The 19,441-nt window shown below is 31.9% G+C and overlaps 4 protein-coding genes across 4 annotated transcripts; 2 read left to right on the top strand and 2 right to left on the bottom strand.

Annotated features, from left to right (window-relative positions):
* Positions 1 to 1,382: 1,382 nt before the first annotated feature.
* LOC132800029 (zinc finger CCCH domain-containing protein 48-like) lies at positions 1,383 to 2,630 on the bottom strand. The gene has a single exon (XM_060812919.1). It carries the CDS (start codon positions 2,628 to 2,630, stop codon positions 1,383 to 1,385), a length of 1,248 nt encoding a protein of 415 aa, XP_060668902.1.
* Positions 2,631 to 7,095: 4,465 nt separating this feature from the next.
* LOC132799968 (uncharacterized) lies at positions 7,096 to 9,979 on the top strand. The gene is made up of 2 exons (XM_060812727.1): positions 7,096 to 7,934; positions 9,443 to 9,979. Exons 1-2 carry the CDS (start codon positions 7,318 to 7,320, stop codon positions 9,450 to 9,452), a joined length of 627 nt encoding a protein of 208 aa, XP_060668710.1. The 5' UTR covers positions 7,096 to 7,317; the 3' UTR covers positions 9,453 to 9,979.
* Positions 9,980 to 10,863: 884 nt separating this feature from the next.
* LOC132799969 (probable histone H2B.3) lies at positions 10,864 to 11,567 on the top strand. Its single transcript, XM_060812728.1, has one exon. The coding sequence runs from the start codon at positions 10,969 to 10,971 to the stop codon at positions 11,383 to 11,385; it is 417 nt and encodes a 138-aa protein (XP_060668711.1). The 5' UTR covers positions 10,864 to 10,968; the 3' UTR covers positions 11,386 to 11,567.
* A 3,642-nt stretch (positions 11,568 to 15,209) lies between these two features.
* On the bottom strand, positions 15,210 to 16,462 carry LOC132799805 (histone H2A-like). The gene is made up of 2 exons (XM_060812482.1): positions 16,096 to 16,462; positions 15,210 to 15,673 (listed from the first exon to the last, which is right to left on the bottom strand). The coding sequence occupies exons 1-2, from the start codon at positions 16,303 to 16,305 to the stop codon at positions 15,431 to 15,433; spliced, it is 453 nt and encodes a 150-aa protein (XP_060668465.1). The 5' UTR covers positions 16,306 to 16,462; the 3' UTR covers positions 15,210 to 15,430.
* Positions 16,463 to 19,441: the final 2,979 nt, after the last annotated feature.

Here is a 19,441-nt window from a genome sequence, read left to right as displayed (position 1 = left end):
AATTAGGTGGCTAGAAATGTTGCATCTATTGTAGTTCCTACCTACTAACCATAAGAAGCTTTGGATAAGTACCATGGTGGAGACAAAAATAAAATCCAAATCAACCCATAAATTGCTAGAAAGAGCAAGTACCCAATAACATAAGACGAAAAAAATTAAGCATTACCCTTGAGCCATTATGGTGACTGTATCCGCAAGGCTCATTGTTCTGCTCTGGCAGGCAGAGAAACAAGAAGCAAGAAATGAAGTTCAAAGGGTGGCTCGTGTAAAGTCATATGCACCATCAGCAATATCTTCTTAATCGATCCCGTTACACCATGAAGTTCTTGCTGTGTGCTCAAGAACCAGATGAATCCAATATGATGCACCAGCATCGTTAAGAGTTTGTGGATCTGCTAACAAGATCAAACTCTCTGCAAGCTCCAAATCATGGGAATATACCGCACCTTGACAGAAGCGGCTGATTCAATCCTATCTTGTCTACTGAGTTTCTTTTCATGCACAAATTTCTCCTTTTTCCCAGGCTCAGAATCTGTTGCAGCCACCCTAGACTTGAGTTTCTTGGCACTGCAACTACAACCACCTGATATTCTAGACTCTTTTGTTATGAGCGGTCCTTCTCTAGAAAATAAAATATCATCACATCCATCCCCTTTTGCTGATGCAAAACCTTGAATTCCACTCCCTTGACTGTCAATTCCACTGTTGCAATTCACAGTCGTTTGGCTATTTGAATCTATAAGATGAGGTGTTTGTTGTATCAGGCTATGTACGAAGCTCATCCAGCATCTCTGGAGACTGACTCACACCACAATTTTGATCAAGAAAACAGCTACACTTTCAACAAGCTGACAAATTAAAACAGAAATATATGTAAGAAGGTAATATAGGATAAATATGATGTAGGAGTACGAAAGCTTATAAGAAATCATTACAACTTAATACCTGTCTGTCCTCATACTGAAGAAGATTGCACAATATGGAAACAGCCTCCATAAAAGGTGATGAGCATTCAGAAGGAAGTTTCTTACATACATAAACCACAATGGAAAGAGTAAATCTTTGATACAGATAAAATAAATAATTTGAAGATCATTCCTCGGGCGTCTTAACAATTAGACATTTATAAACATAATCTAAAAATTAATAACAAGCAGAAAAAAATTAACAAAATCAGAGAATTATATTATGAAAGGAACTGTCTATAATTTTACATAGACATGAGTTTTATATTTCCAAATGAATGTTGCTTTATACAAGTCATGATCAAAACAATTTACAGTTCTTTTGAAGCTAAGATTGCTTCAATTTGTCATTTGAACCAGAAATAATCAAATCTCCAAAAAATATACAGGAGCAAAAATAAGAATCTAAACTGTAAGTCACTTCTGAAGATCCTCCTTCTTGGGGTCTCTATGCCACTTCCACACGGTCAGCATACCAGTACAATCCCCAGTGAAGAAAAGCCCGTCATCATTAGCAGATGTCTGAATGGCTCGAATGTCTTGTTTGGCAAAAAGCCTTCCCTTCTCCAAAAAAGATGGCAGTTCATACAACCGCACAGAATTATCTTCACAAGAGCAGAATAAGATGGGTTTGTCATTGGCATCGTGGATCCCGAAAAGTGAAAGCACACCAAATTCTTCTTCATGGGTGTAAATTACTTCCACACTCCCATCTTTTTTGGTTGTTGACCAAACCCTGATTGATTTGTCCATGGAACAAGATATGAAGACACAATTCCAACAAATCACAGACATAATAGGAGCAGAATGCCCATTCAGTGTCCCAATACACCGCAAACTACAAGTATCCCAAATTCTAATGGTGTGATCCATGGACCCAGAAAACAACCTTTTGTCACCAACAACAAGCGAAGTCACAACACAAGTATGGCCCTCTAGAGACCCAGTTAATGGAAAACCAAGACTATCTGTATCTGACAGCTTCCAGGAGCTTATGATTCCATTCTGTGCTCCACCAAAAAGGGTATCTTGACCAACAGCAAGAGCATAAACCTGACCAACAGGTCCGTTGAGACTGAAATCCAAATGGGTTTCGAAATTCCATGCCTTAACGCAATCCACAGTACCCACAAAAATCCACGAATCTTTACAGATCAAACACCCAATTTCAGTTCCAAGGTCGAACTTTTGGGTGCATTTACCAGAACGGTAATCCCAAACCCTTAAATTGCCATCTCTATCCCCCGTGAAGAGCTTATCGGAACCTTGAGGAAGGGCTATGCCAGTGATACCATTCTTGTGACCGGCGAGTTTGGCCGAAATCGAGAAATCGTCGCCGCGGAACCACGAATGTAAGTTGCGGCAGCGATCGCCGTAGAAGCAATTGCCGGAGTTCCAGTACTCACAGGGCCTGAGAGAGGAGGAAGAAGAAGAAGAAACCAGCGATGGCCGTTTGGTGGATTTGTGCAGATGGGCATCAGAAACCGCAAGGGGGCCTTTATTTGGGATTAGAGGAGGTGGGGAAGGAGATTGAGAAAGTGGATGGAAGAAGCTACAAGGGTTTCTGGTGCATCGTCCGGCCAGCCAGTAGGAACAAATTGTAGTTGCTCTTCTTCGTTGCTTTCGCTCAACAATGCCCACTCTCGTCGCTGCCAAAACGGCCATTCTCAACAACGACGAAGATGAAATCAGAACCACAACAAAGATGATTGGAGAGAAAATCAAGAACGAAGAGAGAATGAGATCAGGGAAAATCAGAGAGAGAGAGAGAGAGAGAGAGAGGTAGAGTTGCTTGGCGACTAAGAATGAGAGGTTGGGAAACCTTTTATAGGGTTTCAGATTTACCGTTGATACGAGGATTCCAGGTAAGCTTCGCGCTGCTGACCGTTGCACTCTGGTTTTGATTTTTGAATTTTTTTTTTCTTATATATTTATATATATATATATATATATATATATATGATTTATGAATTATGATTTTGCAAATATACCATTTATTTAATTCTTTTCTTTTGTTCAATTTGATTTTTATATTAGAGTTTACAATTATTTAATTAATAATTATCATATTCGTTTACATATTCTGATCAGACCCGAAATTAAAAAATTTTTAAAAAAAATTTGGTTCTTCTTAGCCCAATTTTTTTTCTTAGCCGTTGTTTTTTTTTTTTTTCATTTTCTTGTTCTTTTTTGATATATATATATATGATTTATGATTATGTAATTTTCACATTAATCCTTATTTTATTTTTATTATTTTTTATAAAAGTTTCGATTATGTAAGCAATAATTATTAAATTTTTTGTCTGCATCTTTTTTTATTTTAAATTTTCTTTTATAATACCTTAAAAATAAAACTAAAATTTTTTAACTCATATTAATTATTTAAAAATGTTAAAATATACACCCAAAAAAAAAAAGTTATCACGCTTCTCTTTTTTTTTTTTAATCATCCAATTTATATATATATTTTTTAAGCCAATAACTCAAAATACCACGAAGTTATTTGTAATATTTCTATTTGTTTTATTTTGTTAACTAACCAACACTGGGTGAGATGATTTCTTTGTGTTTTTCGTTTGACTGTGTGTTTGGTGTTTGTAAAAATGAATGAGATGAAGAGAGTATCAGGGTCTTGATTTTTTTGTTTCGAAAAATTACATAAATGGTTGATCTTGTTTTGGTCTCTATGATTCAATCAGAGAAAAAAAAAAAATATATATATATATATATATATATATAATATTATAACGTTTTTCAATAAAAACATTATAAATTTAAGTTCATTACAATGGAAAATTTTTAAAAATTTAAATATTATATTCTGTCTCAGAATAACAATTGTTTATCTTTTTCTATAATGTTTTTAGTAAAATATATTTTTGTGTTTTTAAATAATTTATATGTTTTCTTTTTACAAATTATTGCCAAATAAATATTTTTTATATATCATTCATCTAATTTTGTTCCGAAATCGTTTATGAAGAAATGATTAGATTTATTTGTACACATTTAATTTTTTTAAATTTTTGGTACCAAATGTTTTTGCAGTCCTTTTTTAGTATCAATAATCAATTTCTTTTTATAATTTTTTTTTTGTTGACAAAAACAATTTTAGATATATATTTTTTGGAACTTTGATGTTATTGCTCCATAAACTGCATTAAGTTTGGATTTTGGCCCCTCTCAATAAGCCTGCAAAGGAAAATGACTAACAATGCCCATTTCACATGTCTTGCACATGCATTTTTCATCAAAGATTCTTACATTGCAATACATATTTGAGTTTAAAGCCAAATAAAAAATAAAATCACAAACCAAAATGCATGAGGCAATAAAGTTTACAGACCTTCGTGCTAATTACTTTTATTTTAACGGTAACTACTTAATTTTCAATCTTTCTACTATAAAATTATTATACATTTTAATATAAATTTTACATTAAAAAAATACTAAATTTATTTTCTTTTGTTAAGGTAAATATATAAATTATGTTATTATGGTCCTTATTTGTAACTTTTTTCACTAGGTTTAGGCTAATTAGACAAGTGAAATGCATATGTGGTGTAAAATTATTGAAAAACTTATCAGATTTTCGTTGTTCATAGTCAATGGAAAATGTAGGAAAATGGTCAAAAAATATGTGAACCAAAGTTTTCTAACATAATTTTTAAAAATCAATTTTGTAAAATAAAAATGATAAACTGGATTTCATAATTTTAGAATTTAAAAACAGATGATAAATGTTAAATATATTATAATACCTATATAAAAAAAAAAATCTTTGTTATTAAAAATGATAAGTATTATCCATATTTATGCCTACTATACATATTAAATGTATTATATATCTTAAGGAGAATGATATATACATTCTTTCATATCTATATGTATAATGTATAACGACTTTGAACATTTTTACAATCTATATGTATTTTAGAAAATATTTTCAATGTTTTTGAAATCCCATGGGCCTTAATTTTATACAACTTCCCTTAGTTTCTAACAGATTCCAACCATTTCCTTTTTCATCCATTCGGTGGTATCTTACCATTTCTCATGGATTTTTATATAATAACTACATATGCATATAGGAGTGGATTTCGGTTTGATTCAGTCAGCTTTTTTGTGTTTTTTTTGGGCAAACCAAACCACGAAATAAAACCAAATAGAAGATTGTAGCTCCAATTTCGATTGGTTTGGTTGGATTGAATTTTTATTATTTTATTATTTTTTAATATTTTAATAATTTTGTTAAAAAAATATTATTATTTTTTTATGATTTGAATTTAATATTATTAATATATTTGATTAATTACTTTCAAAGCATAAAAAAATTAGCAATATGTTCAAATTATCAATTATTTTTAGAATTTACTAATATATTTTTATTGATTTATATTAGATTTTATAACTGTTCAACCAAAATTTTGTTTTATTTGTATTTTCAATAAATGTACTATATATAAAAGAAATAAATAAACAAAAACTATTGGTGTTTCTTGAACCTTAAACACCGATTCTAAGGATAATAGTGTTATAGGGATCAAAATTGATTTTCTTTATTTACTATCCATTTGAGATTCACTTATTTATTTTTAAATTATATTAATATTTTATTAATAATATATTGATATATGTTATTTAATAAATATTTTTTATGAACATTTTGATATCTATAATATTTTTAAATATTGTTATGTGAGATTCCATATCAGTTGGAAATAAAAAAGAAACATACCTTATAAAAGAGTGTAGGTATATTTTCTTTAAGAGGCCTTTTAAAATCGTACAGGCTAAATCCAAAGTGGCCAATATTTCATGTGGGTGGTCTAGACTGTTACAGTTGGTATCAGAACCAGTATCCGAATCGGTGTGGTAGCGAGGATGCTGGACCCACATCAGTTGAAAATGAAAACGAAAGTGTAGTAGTGAGGGCATTGGATCCACATCGGTTAAAATGAGAACAAAGCATGACTTATAAAAAGGCCTTGAGAGGTTTTTTAAAACCGTACAAACTAGGTCTAAAGCCCTAGAGGATAATATCTCATGCAGTGGTTTGGATTTTTACAGTAATATCATTTATCATATATATATATATATATATATTATTTTACATCATTCGTAATATTATTTGATAAATAAATTTCAATAAACATTTTGACAATTTGGTATTGTTGTTATGAGAAATATTAAGTATATTATAAATTTATATGATACAGTGAGCATAACATTACTCATTCGGTTATTCCACTAATTTTTCATTCCCTTAAATGTAAAAAAAAAAAAAAAAAATACCAATTTTTTTTTTTTTGGGTAATAAAAATTATCTGTTACTTACAGATTAACATAGCATGCAGTACTCATTCCCCTAAATTTTCATTTCCATAAATTTAGGCAAAAATTACATACAACATAAATCGAGAAAGAGTTATAAGATTTTTTTTTCCCCCGAAAAAGAATGACTTATATGATTATTGGCAAACCACTTATAATATCTATTCTTTTGCTGAGAACCTAACCATTTATAATTATGCACAATGTTAAAATAAAACATGCCTTTTTTTTCTTATTTTTTTTTTCTATGAGAATAGAATGTTTGTTTAAAATATTTTATTGAGTATTTAATCATTGCAACATATAATTTAAGCAACTGTTGTATTTGTAATTAACCAGAAAACAAAAAAGTTGTTGTATATATAAATAATTTTTTCTCCTAATCTTGTATGAACAAGAAAAATCACTTGCACTTAGAATATTTGAATAAAGTAACAACAGTCGCCCATAAAATTTGATACATAAAAGGGAAAATGTATACAACTATTGTACCCATGTGATATGGCAAAATGTAAGAACATTTATGATTCGACATTTAATAAATATTATAAAGTATTTATATATTTAATTTGAGTTTTATTATTTATAACCGACAGAATTATTGCTACTGGTTTTATGGTTGTTGATACATATTATATGATATACAGGTCCTATTAATTTTTTTTATCATGACAAATAAGTTTATATCTTTTTTTTTTTTTTTTTTTTTTTGGGCTTTGAATAAACCTAAGCTTATATCGAGAAGTAGATTGTACAAACCAATCATCATCCACCAAACCAAGCAAAAAAAAAAAAAATTCATCACCCACCAAAAAAAACATCAATCACATCCCAAAAATCCGAAAGCCAAAAAATAAAAATAAAAACCCAAAAACGAAGAAGCATAAACCCTCCTCAACAAGTACTCTATTTGTTTCCCAATCTCCAAAACCCTTCTCTTGCTCACTTTCTCTCTCTCCTTTTGGAGGTTCTGAAAACCTTTTCTTCACTCTTCTCAAACCAAAATCAAACAACCATGAACTCCTTCGCCAACACCGCCGGTTTCGACAACCTCCTCCTTCAAACCCTAATGGGTAGGCTCCAAATCCGACCACCCAACAACAACAACAACAACAACAAACCCTTTCTCTCTCAATCCCTCGAAGACTTCCTCCTCAATTTCTCTGACAACGACGGCGACGATGACAACGACGAGAACAAAACCCAGCTCGCCAAGGAAGAATCCAAGCTCGAGAAGGAGATCATCCGGGTCATCCTCAGCGGCAGAATCGATTCCCTCAAGCCCAATTCGGGTCAGGCGGTGACTATCGGAGAGCACCACATTTGCATCGGGTTCCACGAGGAGAAGGGTTCGGATTATCGGGTCTGGGAGTGGCACGGCCACATCATGCTTTTCGATGAAGAAAACGGGTATACCCCAGAGTATATATATGGGAATTACTTCGAGAGGCTGCAGGGTAAGGCTCGTGGTGGTGATGCTGGTCGTGCTGTTGAGGAGGAAGAAGAAGAGGAGGAGGAGGAGGAGGAGAAGGAGGAAAAAGTGGGTAATTTAGGGCTGAGGGAATTGATCGACGGTGGAGATTCTGCACAGGGTCGGATTCTTCATCGGAGCTTGAATGCTGGCTCTGCAAGGTTTTATATGCAAAAACCCCTTTTGCCTTTTTTTTTTTTTTTTACCCCCCTGTTTGGTGCTTTTTGTTTTGGTTTTATTGACATTATTTTTTAGCATTTCTTACCTTTTAGTCACTCACTCGTAATTTTATTTTTGTGCCAGTATTTGCTGGTTCTGTTGAGTTGTGTTTAAAACTTAAGAATGAGTTTTGCAATTGCTGCTTGGCTAAGCAGTCAGAGCTGTCCTAATGGTGTGATAGTTGATAGGTATTCTATTTAATTTAACTAGCAGTTTATTATGCGTATAGGGTTCGGAGTGCTGTATCCATTAGTTGGGTTTTGTGGGTTGAACTTGAATATTTAAAAGATGGAAGATGGGAAGAAATATTGTCTATCCATTAGGATCATTTTTTTTATGGGGGGTAGTATTGTTGACTTTTAAGATTGCAGGAGCTGCACTGTAGATAACTTATACTGTGGTGTTGCATAGGTAGTGTTAGACAATATTTTATAAGAAAGATATTTCAGCAAAGAGTGACGATGGAAAAATATTGTCTAAAAGAGTTGGACAATATTTTTGAAGAAAGCTAAGTTTTTTCCACTCCTCAGTGATGATGGAAAAACATTATAGCTAGAAAGAGCCAATTGTATGCACGAATTTCCTCGTAGGCTAAGTAATATGCAAGGCAAGTAGCCATTTGGATACCTCTGATCTGTCAGTCCAAATTTTGGTAATTGAATATGGATGGTTTGTCAATTCAGGGGGAACTTGATAGAAATTTTGGTTTCTTCTTGGGCTTGGTTCAAGATTTCATATCATAGACTTTTATTTTTGGTGTAAGCGTGGTATTAGCTTGAAAGAGAAGCTATTTATGTCAGGAACTAATATATAGATGATGTAGTTTTGTTTTGACTACAAAGAACAATTGTAGCTCTTTAAGAGTAAAGATGCCCAAACTTACTCCATGGCACCATCACCTTCCTCACTTTCCTCTTACCACCAAAGGAATCAATGTGAGAGGTACTAATTTTTAGTTGAGACCTTAGTATGTTCGTCCTTGAAGTAAAGAATAACAAGATTAAGATGTCTATTTCCGCTTTTTCACGGCATTATCTGCTTGGTATGTAGACCTTGCATCTCCAATTTATCTCTGTATTAACTTAAATTTCTGTGGTATCTTATCATGAAGCTACAACATAAGATGAAAGCGGTGGAACTTGAATTCACCTTTTTTTAATATATCTTCTATTTATTAATAGCTAATTACTTAAAATTCGCCAAGGAAACATAACCAAATTAAAGCTACTGTGTTTTAATTTAATTTAATTTAATTTTTAATTTTTTATTATTATTTTTTTGCTATTGGTGTTTATTCTTTTTTATGCCTTGAAGTGGCATTTTCAAGCGCGCACACACACCCAAAAAAAAGTAAAAAAAAAAAAAAAAAAGAAAAGACAGACAACTTGACATGTCATATCTGAGTGCTGATGTTGTTTATTCTTGGCATTTTTATTATTTCATGTTACAGGACTAATTAAAGATGATCGGGCTTCAGTTTGCAAAAGGTATTTCTAGCATAAAGAAAGGGAGAGGAGGTCATTTGGGTTGTTACATTATATGTGGTATGTTCCGTTCTTATTTTGAACTTCAAATGCTTGTTTTGGAAAGTATAAAAGAAGAGGAAGAAAAAGAAGGAGGACTGCATTGTAAGACATATTTCTGTTTCTTTAAGTAGTTTTAAAATTTTTTCTTTTTAATTGGAATATGCATTTTTTTTTTTTATCAAAATCTGTTAATTTACTTGTTTGCTGTAAAATTTAGCATGGAGAAGTTGGCTGGTGATGGTATATGCACATCTATTATTGAAATCACTTGGTTTAACTCACTCAACAATTTTATTTGAGTTGAAATGTAGTAGAGGAAATTAAGTTTGAATGTTGATGATAATGTCTATCATTTCTGAGCATCTAATATTTGATGCTAGACTTGTAAGATATGAAATGTTTTAAAACTTATCTAGTTTACAAGAAAAATATAAAAGGAGTATTTTTCTTTGTTTAATTAAGCATTGAAAAATGGATGTTTTGCTGAGTTTATATCTTTTAACATTAATCAAATATTTGTGAGTTCGATTTTGTTAAGAATATATGTGAATTCTTAGTAGAGAAACGACCCCCTTAAACTCTTCATATTAAACAAATCTAAATTGCAAAACATTTCTTCTTAATATAGGGTTCTAAACCAACTATATATCGTTGAGGGGCAATGCCACAGCTGTACGAACCTTTTTAAATTTAAGCATTTTGTTATTAAATTGCATAATTCTAATATTATTATCCCTCCATAGTTCATACCTATACAAAAATAATTACAGTAAAAAGGGGGGAAAACAATAGCCTCCATACTTAATTTAGTGTTAATTACAAAAGCTTTCCTTCCAATTTTATTTTTTTAATTTCTTTTTTTTTTTTTTAACGTTGCTAATTTGCAAAATCTCCCTCAAATATGACATCATTTTAAATTATATGTATTAAAAAAATGAAAAAAGATAAACTGTGATAAATATTTATTAGAATTAAAATATATTAATGTTTTGATTGGCAGGTGACTGTGTAAAATTTGTTTTTTCAAAAAACGAATTTATTTATTTATTTTGGAGGAAGCGGAAAACAAAATTAAAAATTAGAGAAGATTTTGTATTTTTGCTCTTTATCTTTGGGAAAGCGTCATCTGAAGGTAAATCGCACGTGCGATGGAGACCAACTAAAATTTCAACTCGCTTATCACTAAAATCCATTGGAAAAAGTAAAATGTAATCGCAACCGCAAATCTACACCTATCCAAATCCAACGGCTAGGTATTCGACACGTCAACGATCCGCGTGAAAACCTTATCGACCAATGAGAATCAATCCCAGCGCTCTATATAAAGAATTCGTCTCTACTAAACTTTCCCTCACATCGCTCTTTCTTTCTCTTGGAGAATCCCCATTTTCCAATACGAAGTAGCTTCGTTTCTTTCTTCCAAATTTTCTCGAGAAAATTCCGATAAGTAATGGCTCCGACGAAGGGAGAGAAGAGGCCGGCGGAGAAGAAACCGGCAGAAAAAGCTCCGGCGGAGAAGAAGCCGAAGGCCGAGAAGAAGGTGGCCAAAGAAGGAGGCGTAGAGAAGAAGAAGAAGAGGGTCAAAAAGAGCACCGAGACCTACAAAATTTACATCTTCAAGGTTCTCAAGCAGGTTCACCCTGACATCGGGATCTCGAGCAAGGCTATGGGGATCATGAACAGCTTCATCAACGACATCTTTGAGAAGCTCGCTCAGGAGGCTTCCAGATTGGCTCGTTACAACAAGAAGCCCACCATTACCTCCAGGGAGATCCAGACCGCCGTCCGATTGGTCCTTCCCGGTGAATTGGCCAAGCACGCCGTTTCTGAAGGCACAAAGGCCGTCACCAAGTTTACCAGTTCTTGAATTTCTAATTTTTTATTTTTATTTTTTTCTTCTTTGAGATCGGATTCCGAAAAACGTTTCTGTGTTGGGAATCTAGGGTTTTCTGCAAATTATATCGGTTTAGATTTGTTCCTTTTCCTTTCTGGGTGATAGGTGTAATATCTTTGATACATTTAAAACGAAGTTGATCATTGGGTTTTCTACTGGAAGGTGTTTGATCCGAATGTTAATATACCATCTGATCTGGATAATTTAATGCAGATGCGTGCGATTAGAAATTAGAAATCTTAGGAGTTAGATTTTAAGCAATTTGTTAAAATTATTATTTGGGTTGGCTCTCAGAAAGTTTGGTAGGAAGTGGGTTTGGAAACTGAAACAAAACAACTGTGGGTCTTTTAGATGAAGAGGAATGCCAATTGAGTTTTGATACTCGTTTTGCTGACTTATCAACCTAGAAGGTAGGCATTGGTACTATTGATATAAAATTCCAACAAAAAAAGATGGATTTATGGTACGTGCACGTCCTCTCAGCTGTTCCAAAGAGCATGCTACTATTTGCTAAGCCCTTCCTAATGCTATTGAAACATAATTATGGTACTAAAGAAATGTCACATTGCCATTATTATATCCAAGTATAAATTTGCCTATTCTTTAATGAAAAGCATTAAAGCAAGTGCGTACTGTTATAATGCCATTCATGGAAATGGGTTTTCATATTATTTTAGGTGTTTGAAGGGCTTTTCATATTATTTTAGAGGTCAAACTTGGTTTTGGTACACTTAAGACACTTGAAAATGCAAGGAGTAATGCCACTGATAGCTTCCGTTTCATTACTTTAAATTTCCTTTTTTAAGTCTTTCTCCTACGTGTCCTGGTGTTTGGTATTTCTTTAAATCAAATAAGTGTCGAATGAATAGCAAAATTGCAAATCAGGTTAAATATTGCAAATTTATAATTTGTTTGTGCCTGTTACAAGATTCAGAATCATGTGAAGTAAACAAAGGTGGGATATCAAGATGGCGTCCAAATTACTAAAATCTGTCTCCATAAACCGTATATAGATATGCCACAGCAAGATGAATAAATCTATTGTAAGGAATGAGATTACCATAAACTTTACCAAGTGCAGAGACGTCACCATTATTTCTCAAATGGAAGAGGGTTGCACAGAATGGTAAGCATATGGGGGCCGTTTGCGGAGACTTTTTTTTTTTTCTCCGACTTGTAGTAAAAGGGAACAAAAATGATGTACATGGCACCGAATTGTTCAGGATAGCTCATATGACAATCCAAGTGTCTACTTGAATTGGAAAATAATATGAGGAAGTAATTTTCACATAACAAGCAGTCAAGCACTTTTAAGGGTGTTGCAAAGTGACAAATTCCGGAATCCTAAGATTAAATTGAAAGGGAGGCAAACCATTGTGGAATAACCATCTTGGTAACCCTCTTTTCCTTGATAATAACCGACGCAAAAATTTTGAGAAAATTATTGATAGCGTTGAACTGTCTAGCTGGCAATGGAGTTTATTATTAAGAGCCTGAAGGACAAATTTTATTGAAAGTGTTGTTTCTTGAATTCGTTTTTATGCTATGTCTACTATGAAAATTCATGTGAAAATGGTTGTGTTTGAGAGTAACTGACCATATTTAGTTTCTTGGGATTCTATATGCAGACCCAAATATGTTTGAGGTCTTGGATTTAAAAAAATTGCTTATATGAATCTTCTTTTACTTTCTAAACCTGGATGGATAGCAGCTGCCAAAGTAGATAAACCTTGGGTGAATATTTTATTGTCCAAACATTGTAGATTCTCTGGTTTTCTAAATTGCTTTGAGTCCCCAAAAGATTCTCCTACATAGAGAGTTTTTGGCATCTCAAGAATTAGTCAAAAAACATGCTTGCTTATTATTTGGAATTGTTCACAAGTGGATATATGGAGGGATCCTAGGATACCTCACTTGCCCGGTTTTGTTCCTATACCCAGACGAGCTTTGGAAAATCCTCTCCCTTAATCTGTTAAAGCACTTAAATCTGATCATGGCAAATGTTGGCTGTCCTTTCTGAACTTCTTCTCAAGAAGATATTTTACCTATTTTTGTTAATTGTTATATTATACTACAGCTCTTTGCTTTGCAAACAAGTAGTCTATCAGAATCAACTCTTTTTAATTTTCGATTACTTTGGATTTGATTGATTTCATTGTTAATCCTCCTGATCAATTAAGAATGCTTCCTGATGGAGATAATTTTTGTTTATTTGGGGCATTGTTGTTGGATTTTATTTGAAGGAAAAGAAACTTAATCCTTTATGGCTCATTCTCCTTGGGAGATTCTAAATCTATGGCAGATGATGTAAAGCTTTTAGAGAAAATATTTGAGAAATTTGAAAATAGTTTTTTGTTGGATAAACAGATTCCTAACTCTGATAAAACAAATGTTGCTATTTGTTGGAAAGCTCCTCCCTCTAGTGTAAATAAGCTAAACTTATATGCTCCTTTCTTTGAAAATTCTTGTTGCATTGCTATTGTTGCTAGAGATTCATCTTATATGTTGTTGGGTTTATGGTCCAGAATTGTGCTTTTCCAGTAGAGCTAGCTGAAACTCTAGCTTCGATTTGGGCTTTAGAATGTGTTAAGCAAGAATGGTAGACTCATATTATACGTGTGGAAGATACTTTAGCTGTTATTAGTGGTTGTATTGGGAAATGTTCTAAGCTTTGTCGGGAAAACTCTCTGATTATGAACCATGCACATGTCTTGGTTTCTGGTTTCATAAATTGCCCTTTCACTTGGGTGCCAAGAACCTGCAATCAAGTTGTTCATGAAGTATGGACGCTTCAACTTGTTTCTCCGCTAAATATCTTTAGCAATATCTTTGGTCCAGGTGCCTGAATGTAGCCTTATTACATGATCAGTGTCTTTCTTCCTGGTGCTAATGGTTTTGTTAGAGGCTTTTTGCCTACGCAAGGTGGATGTGGCTGATGCTTTCTTCCTTCGTATTTATGCTTTTCTTTTCTTTTCAGCATCGTAGCATTAAAAAAAAAATAATAATAATAATACTTTAAACAATTTTTAATTAGCTATGACTTGGTTTAATATACAAATAATTTACAAATGAACAAAAGATTCTATCAACAAAACCAGTAAACAGATTGCTTGGCTCTGTTTAGCATGATTTAACCAAAAGACAACAACATTTCTCAGTAATCTCATTTTTGTTTTTTCTTCTTCTTCTTTCCTTTTTTTTTTAAGATATTTGGAAAACACTTACGTGTTGAGTGGACCTGAAAATGGAATTATCACCGAAATTTTATTTTTTTTGCCATCAACTTCTATTTAAGTTAAACATGACGACCTCTAATAACTAATGGCAAAATTATTGCTTTACAAAACTATTATTTTTTCAAAACTTTATTTTTTTTCAAGTATCTATCTTAGCTCAAATCTCGCATCCTAGGTTACAAAACAAGAAAAGAACCATCACACTTTAGGAGATACATGATAATAATAACAAATTATCAAAAAGCGATTAACAATCTCTATACATCACATCATCATAATAGCAAATCATCTTTATACATCACATCATCATAATATACCAAGTAACAAATCACCCAAGAGACGAAAAATTATATACTACAAAAAAAAAAAAAAAAAAACAGAAAAAGAGAAAGAAAACCTGCTGATTGACTTTGACCTTTTATAAAATTCATAGAATTAGAGAATCTTAATAACTATTAAGACTATTCTTTCCGAACACTCGAACAAAATGAATCACATTAGCCTAAAAGAAAACCGAGGCAAAACAAAGCACAATGATCATAAATAAGTATATAAACACTGTTTACTGAAATTAAAAACTAAGCAAATTTCATTTCATTCATATGAAACAAAGGATTGTATCTACGACCCATATGGAAAAGAAAGGAGTACAATGATCCTAATTCTTAAGCAAATGAAGCTTTTCCTACAAGCCAAAATACAAGTAGGAATTTTTACATACAGAGAGAGATACATTGACATTTTTTTTTTTTTTTGGTTAAAGAGGCTTGAAAAGAGAGAAACTACGCCTTCCTAGGAGACTTTGTGGCTTTAGATGGGGATTTGACCTCTTTTGCAGCTGCTTTCTCAGTTTTCTTTGGCAAAAGCACAGGGTTGATATTTGGAAGAACACCGCCATGGGCAATGGTCACACCAGCAAGAAGCTTTCCAAGTTCTTCATCGTTCCTCACAGCCAAAAGCACATGCCTTGGTATAATTCGATTCTTCTTGTTGTCTCTCGCAGCATTACCAGCCAACTCCAAAACCTAAAGAAAACGCATACCCATATGTTAAAACCTGAATTATTATGGAAATTTCTTCAACACCATTTGGTATTTTTACCAGAAATGTCAACGGGCAAATCGAAAATTTTGAAAATTCATTTGAAATTTTTGCCTCTGATTGACTAGCAAAATTGATGTAACACAATGAAAAAAGGGACAGTATTAGGATGCCAACAAAGCATGAGAATTAGACGAGAAAATGAAGCAGCAGACTGAACTTGGAAGTTTTTGAGTCATAACAAGTCCAACCGAAAACCTAGCTGAATTCATTTTACCATTTTTCTCTCAGTCTAACTAACCAAAGAGACGTCAAGCAAGATATTAAACTGAGCAGCAAATTCGCAAACCCTAGAAAAAAATGGAAAACCAAATGCAATTCCATCAAACAGAGTTCAAAATCTTACCTCCGCAGCAAGGTATTCGAGGACGGCAGCGAGGTAAACAGGAGCTCCAGTTCCGACCCGCTGAGAGTAGCGTCCCTTCTTCAAGTACCGGCCGATTCTTCCAACCGGGAACTGCAGACCGGCTTTGACGGACCGCGACACCGGTTTCTTCTTCGGACCGCCACCTTTCCTCCCTCCTGCACCCTTCTTCAGCTTTCCACCAGTTTCCATTACTACCTCGGTCTCAGAATTTAAAAAAAAAAAATTGTTTTCTCGAGAAACAAACAGAAAAAATTATTTTACTAAGAAAAAACAAATAAATAAAAACGGAACGGAGAATTGGAGATAGGTGGAGTGGAAAAGCGTGGCTGCGTGGTGAGGATTTTTATATTGTTGGGGGCCTGAAAGGCATCGAAGAGTTGAAAAGAGGACCTTGGCCCCGGACAGCTTGATGATGACCGTTGATGAGATTTTGATCGACGGTTGTGAAATGATAAGGTGGCAATCCGTGAGATTGTGAATCGGGCCAATGGGTTTTCAAGTCTGGAGGAGACAGCGTGGCATAAAAACACACAAACACACACACCAGTCATGTGATCAAAATTTATGTCTAACATGTTTTGGGGACAGAGTCTTATGGTGTGTTCAAATTAAACAGGTCGAATTTAGTTTTTTTTTTTTTTTTAAACAAATTACTTAATTGCAAATTTTAAAATTTTTTTGAATTCCGTGTGTTTACGTTCAAACATATGTTTTCGTGGGCACAGATAAAAATGTTCAACAACTGAAACTAATTTTCTTCATCGATCATCGATCGAATTTAATTTTAGTTTGAAATAATTTTTACTTTTTTTTTGTGTTTTTTTATTATTAAAAAAAAAAAAAAGCTTTGCTCTTTTTTTGGATAAATAAGAAAAAATAATATGGTAGAGATTAATATAACTTTGCAACTCGGTAAATTTAATATGTCGATTTAAAATAATATAAAAATATATAATATATATATGTATTATAAACAATAACATAAAAGTATATTTGGTAACGTGGTAATGTTTTTTCCTTATAAGTATTTAAATTGATTATCTAAGTATTTCATAAAGAAATCGTTAGATATTTGGTTAGAAATTGTTAGATATTTGGTTAGAAAGTATTAATCTGAAGTATATTTTATTGGATAGTTGAAATTTACCCTAATTGGTATTTTAAAGTCTTCAACAAAGCCGGCCTTTATTATGGACTTGGTATGTAATGGCACGAGGCCCCACTTTTGTTTAAGGTCCCAAAATATAGTTTTTAACTATTTTTTAGTTTTTAAATTTAAAATAGTTTGAAAAATTAAAATATTAAATGTTTTTAGTAAAAAGAGATGGACCTTTTTACTATTTTAAGTTTACTTATTAAATAGTAAGTAACATCTTTAAATGATATTGTAATTTTTCAGAACAAATTACAACCATAATTATCTTTTTTTCCCTCTCCAATAAAACTATAATTTTTCTGAATGAGGTTTATTTTTTGGATATATACAATACATAAATCTCTTTCATGTCTTTACCTTTCTAATTTATTATTTTCTAAATATTTCTATCCATCTCCTATTTTTTCCCATATGAAATCCAACCTTACTATTGTAAGATCTCCATTTTTTTTTTTTTTATGAATTATACTGAAATCAACTCCTAATTTTACTTCTTTCAAGACCCCATAGGAAACGTATACATATATAGCATGTATGGCTTTTTTTTTTTTTTTTTTTTTTGCCTTGAATTGGAAACTCATTGAAACCAAAAAAAAAAAAAAAAAAAAAAAAAAAAAAAAAAAAAAGGACCAAAACAATAAACCTAGAGTCAGAGGGCTTCCTTAGTTACATCCTCCTTAGTCATACAAATAATACACAAGGCAGACAAAACGGACATATGGGCCAGCCTATTGGCATTTCTAGAGCCCAAACAAAACTAATAATATTAAAACTAGAAATAAATAAAAATATGTTATCAAAAAAAAGAATCAAACGTCCAAGGAAGAAGACTTCAATCTTTTGTAGTTAGAACTTTAACAACCGTGGGTGCATCCAATTCAATGACCACCTTTGACCAACCTTGAGCCATAGCATGTATGGTTTTTATTTTTCTAGTACTTTAGTATTAATTATAAAAATGGTGTTTCAAGAATTACGCTATTCAACATGTGACCAGTTTGCCTAAGGCCCCCAAAATCCTAGGGCTGACCTGGGTCTTCAAATTTTGAAACTTATACGTTAGATGCCTTACTAGTAAAATTGTGGCATGATTTTATTTTATTGGGTTCTTTTTCCATGCAATCAAGGGTATAATATTTTGTTAATAACTAACATCGTTACACCATTTTGATAAACAAATTTAGTGAGTCCATCTTTGCCCATACTATAATATCCACACATAATGAGAAAATATTTATTACTAAGTGATATAAATATTAAAAAATTAATAATAATTAATAAAAAATTGATTTACCAAAATAAAACATATATATTTAAACATTTTTCCATCAAACACACGTTAATTTAAGATTTTAAGATAGCTCATATGTGATTATTGCACAAAAAATATTCAATAGCTCATATGTAATTATTGCATAAAAAATATTCAAGTTTACATTATTGAAAAAAATAATAGTTAAGGTGAATCTCAATATTTTCAAAGCATCTTCAATGGTGAATATCAATTGCTCTCTATGTGGTATAAAAATTAACATTAATAAAATTTATGTAGTGTAAATATATAATCAATTCTAAAATTGTTTATTAATGGTAATACATACAAATTATTTATGGTTATTAATTAATTATATATTTTATTAAATTTTTCTATTTTTGAAAAAATTATAAATTTAAGAAAGTTTCATTTTTTTACAAACTTTATAATATCTATAGAGCATTTGTAATGAAAATATAGATTTTGAAAATAAATATGACACATAAACAATATAAATGGTATTTTAATAAAATTGCTCTTCAATGACAATATCTAAAATAAATATTAAACCGATATCTCTATTAATATTATAAAATTTTCTAAAAGGCAAAATTTTCCTTAATTTTTTTTTTAAAAAAAAGCATGTAGTTAATTAATAACTACAAATAACTTTTATGCATATTACTATTAGAGCATAATAATTTTAAAATTAAAAGTACATTTATGCTACTTCTATTTAAATAATATCAATTTTTATATTACTTAGAAAACAATCTACATTCACTATTGGGTATATTTTTAGAAGTATGTTTTCACCTTAACAATGTTTATACCATATGAGCTTGACTTTCATTTTATACATTATTATTGCAGAACAATTTTTTTTAAACATTATTTACATTGCTTATCTATCA

The sequence above is a fragment of the Ziziphus jujuba genome, chromosome 11 (genome assembly GCF_031755915.1).
Source record: "Ziziphus jujuba cultivar Dongzao chromosome 11, ASM3175591v1".
NCBI lineage: Eukaryota > Viridiplantae > Streptophyta > Magnoliopsida > Rosales > Rhamnaceae > Ziziphus > Ziziphus jujuba.
Note: the sequence above shows the minus strand (reverse complement) of the source record. Positions and strands in the feature narration are given on the sequence as shown.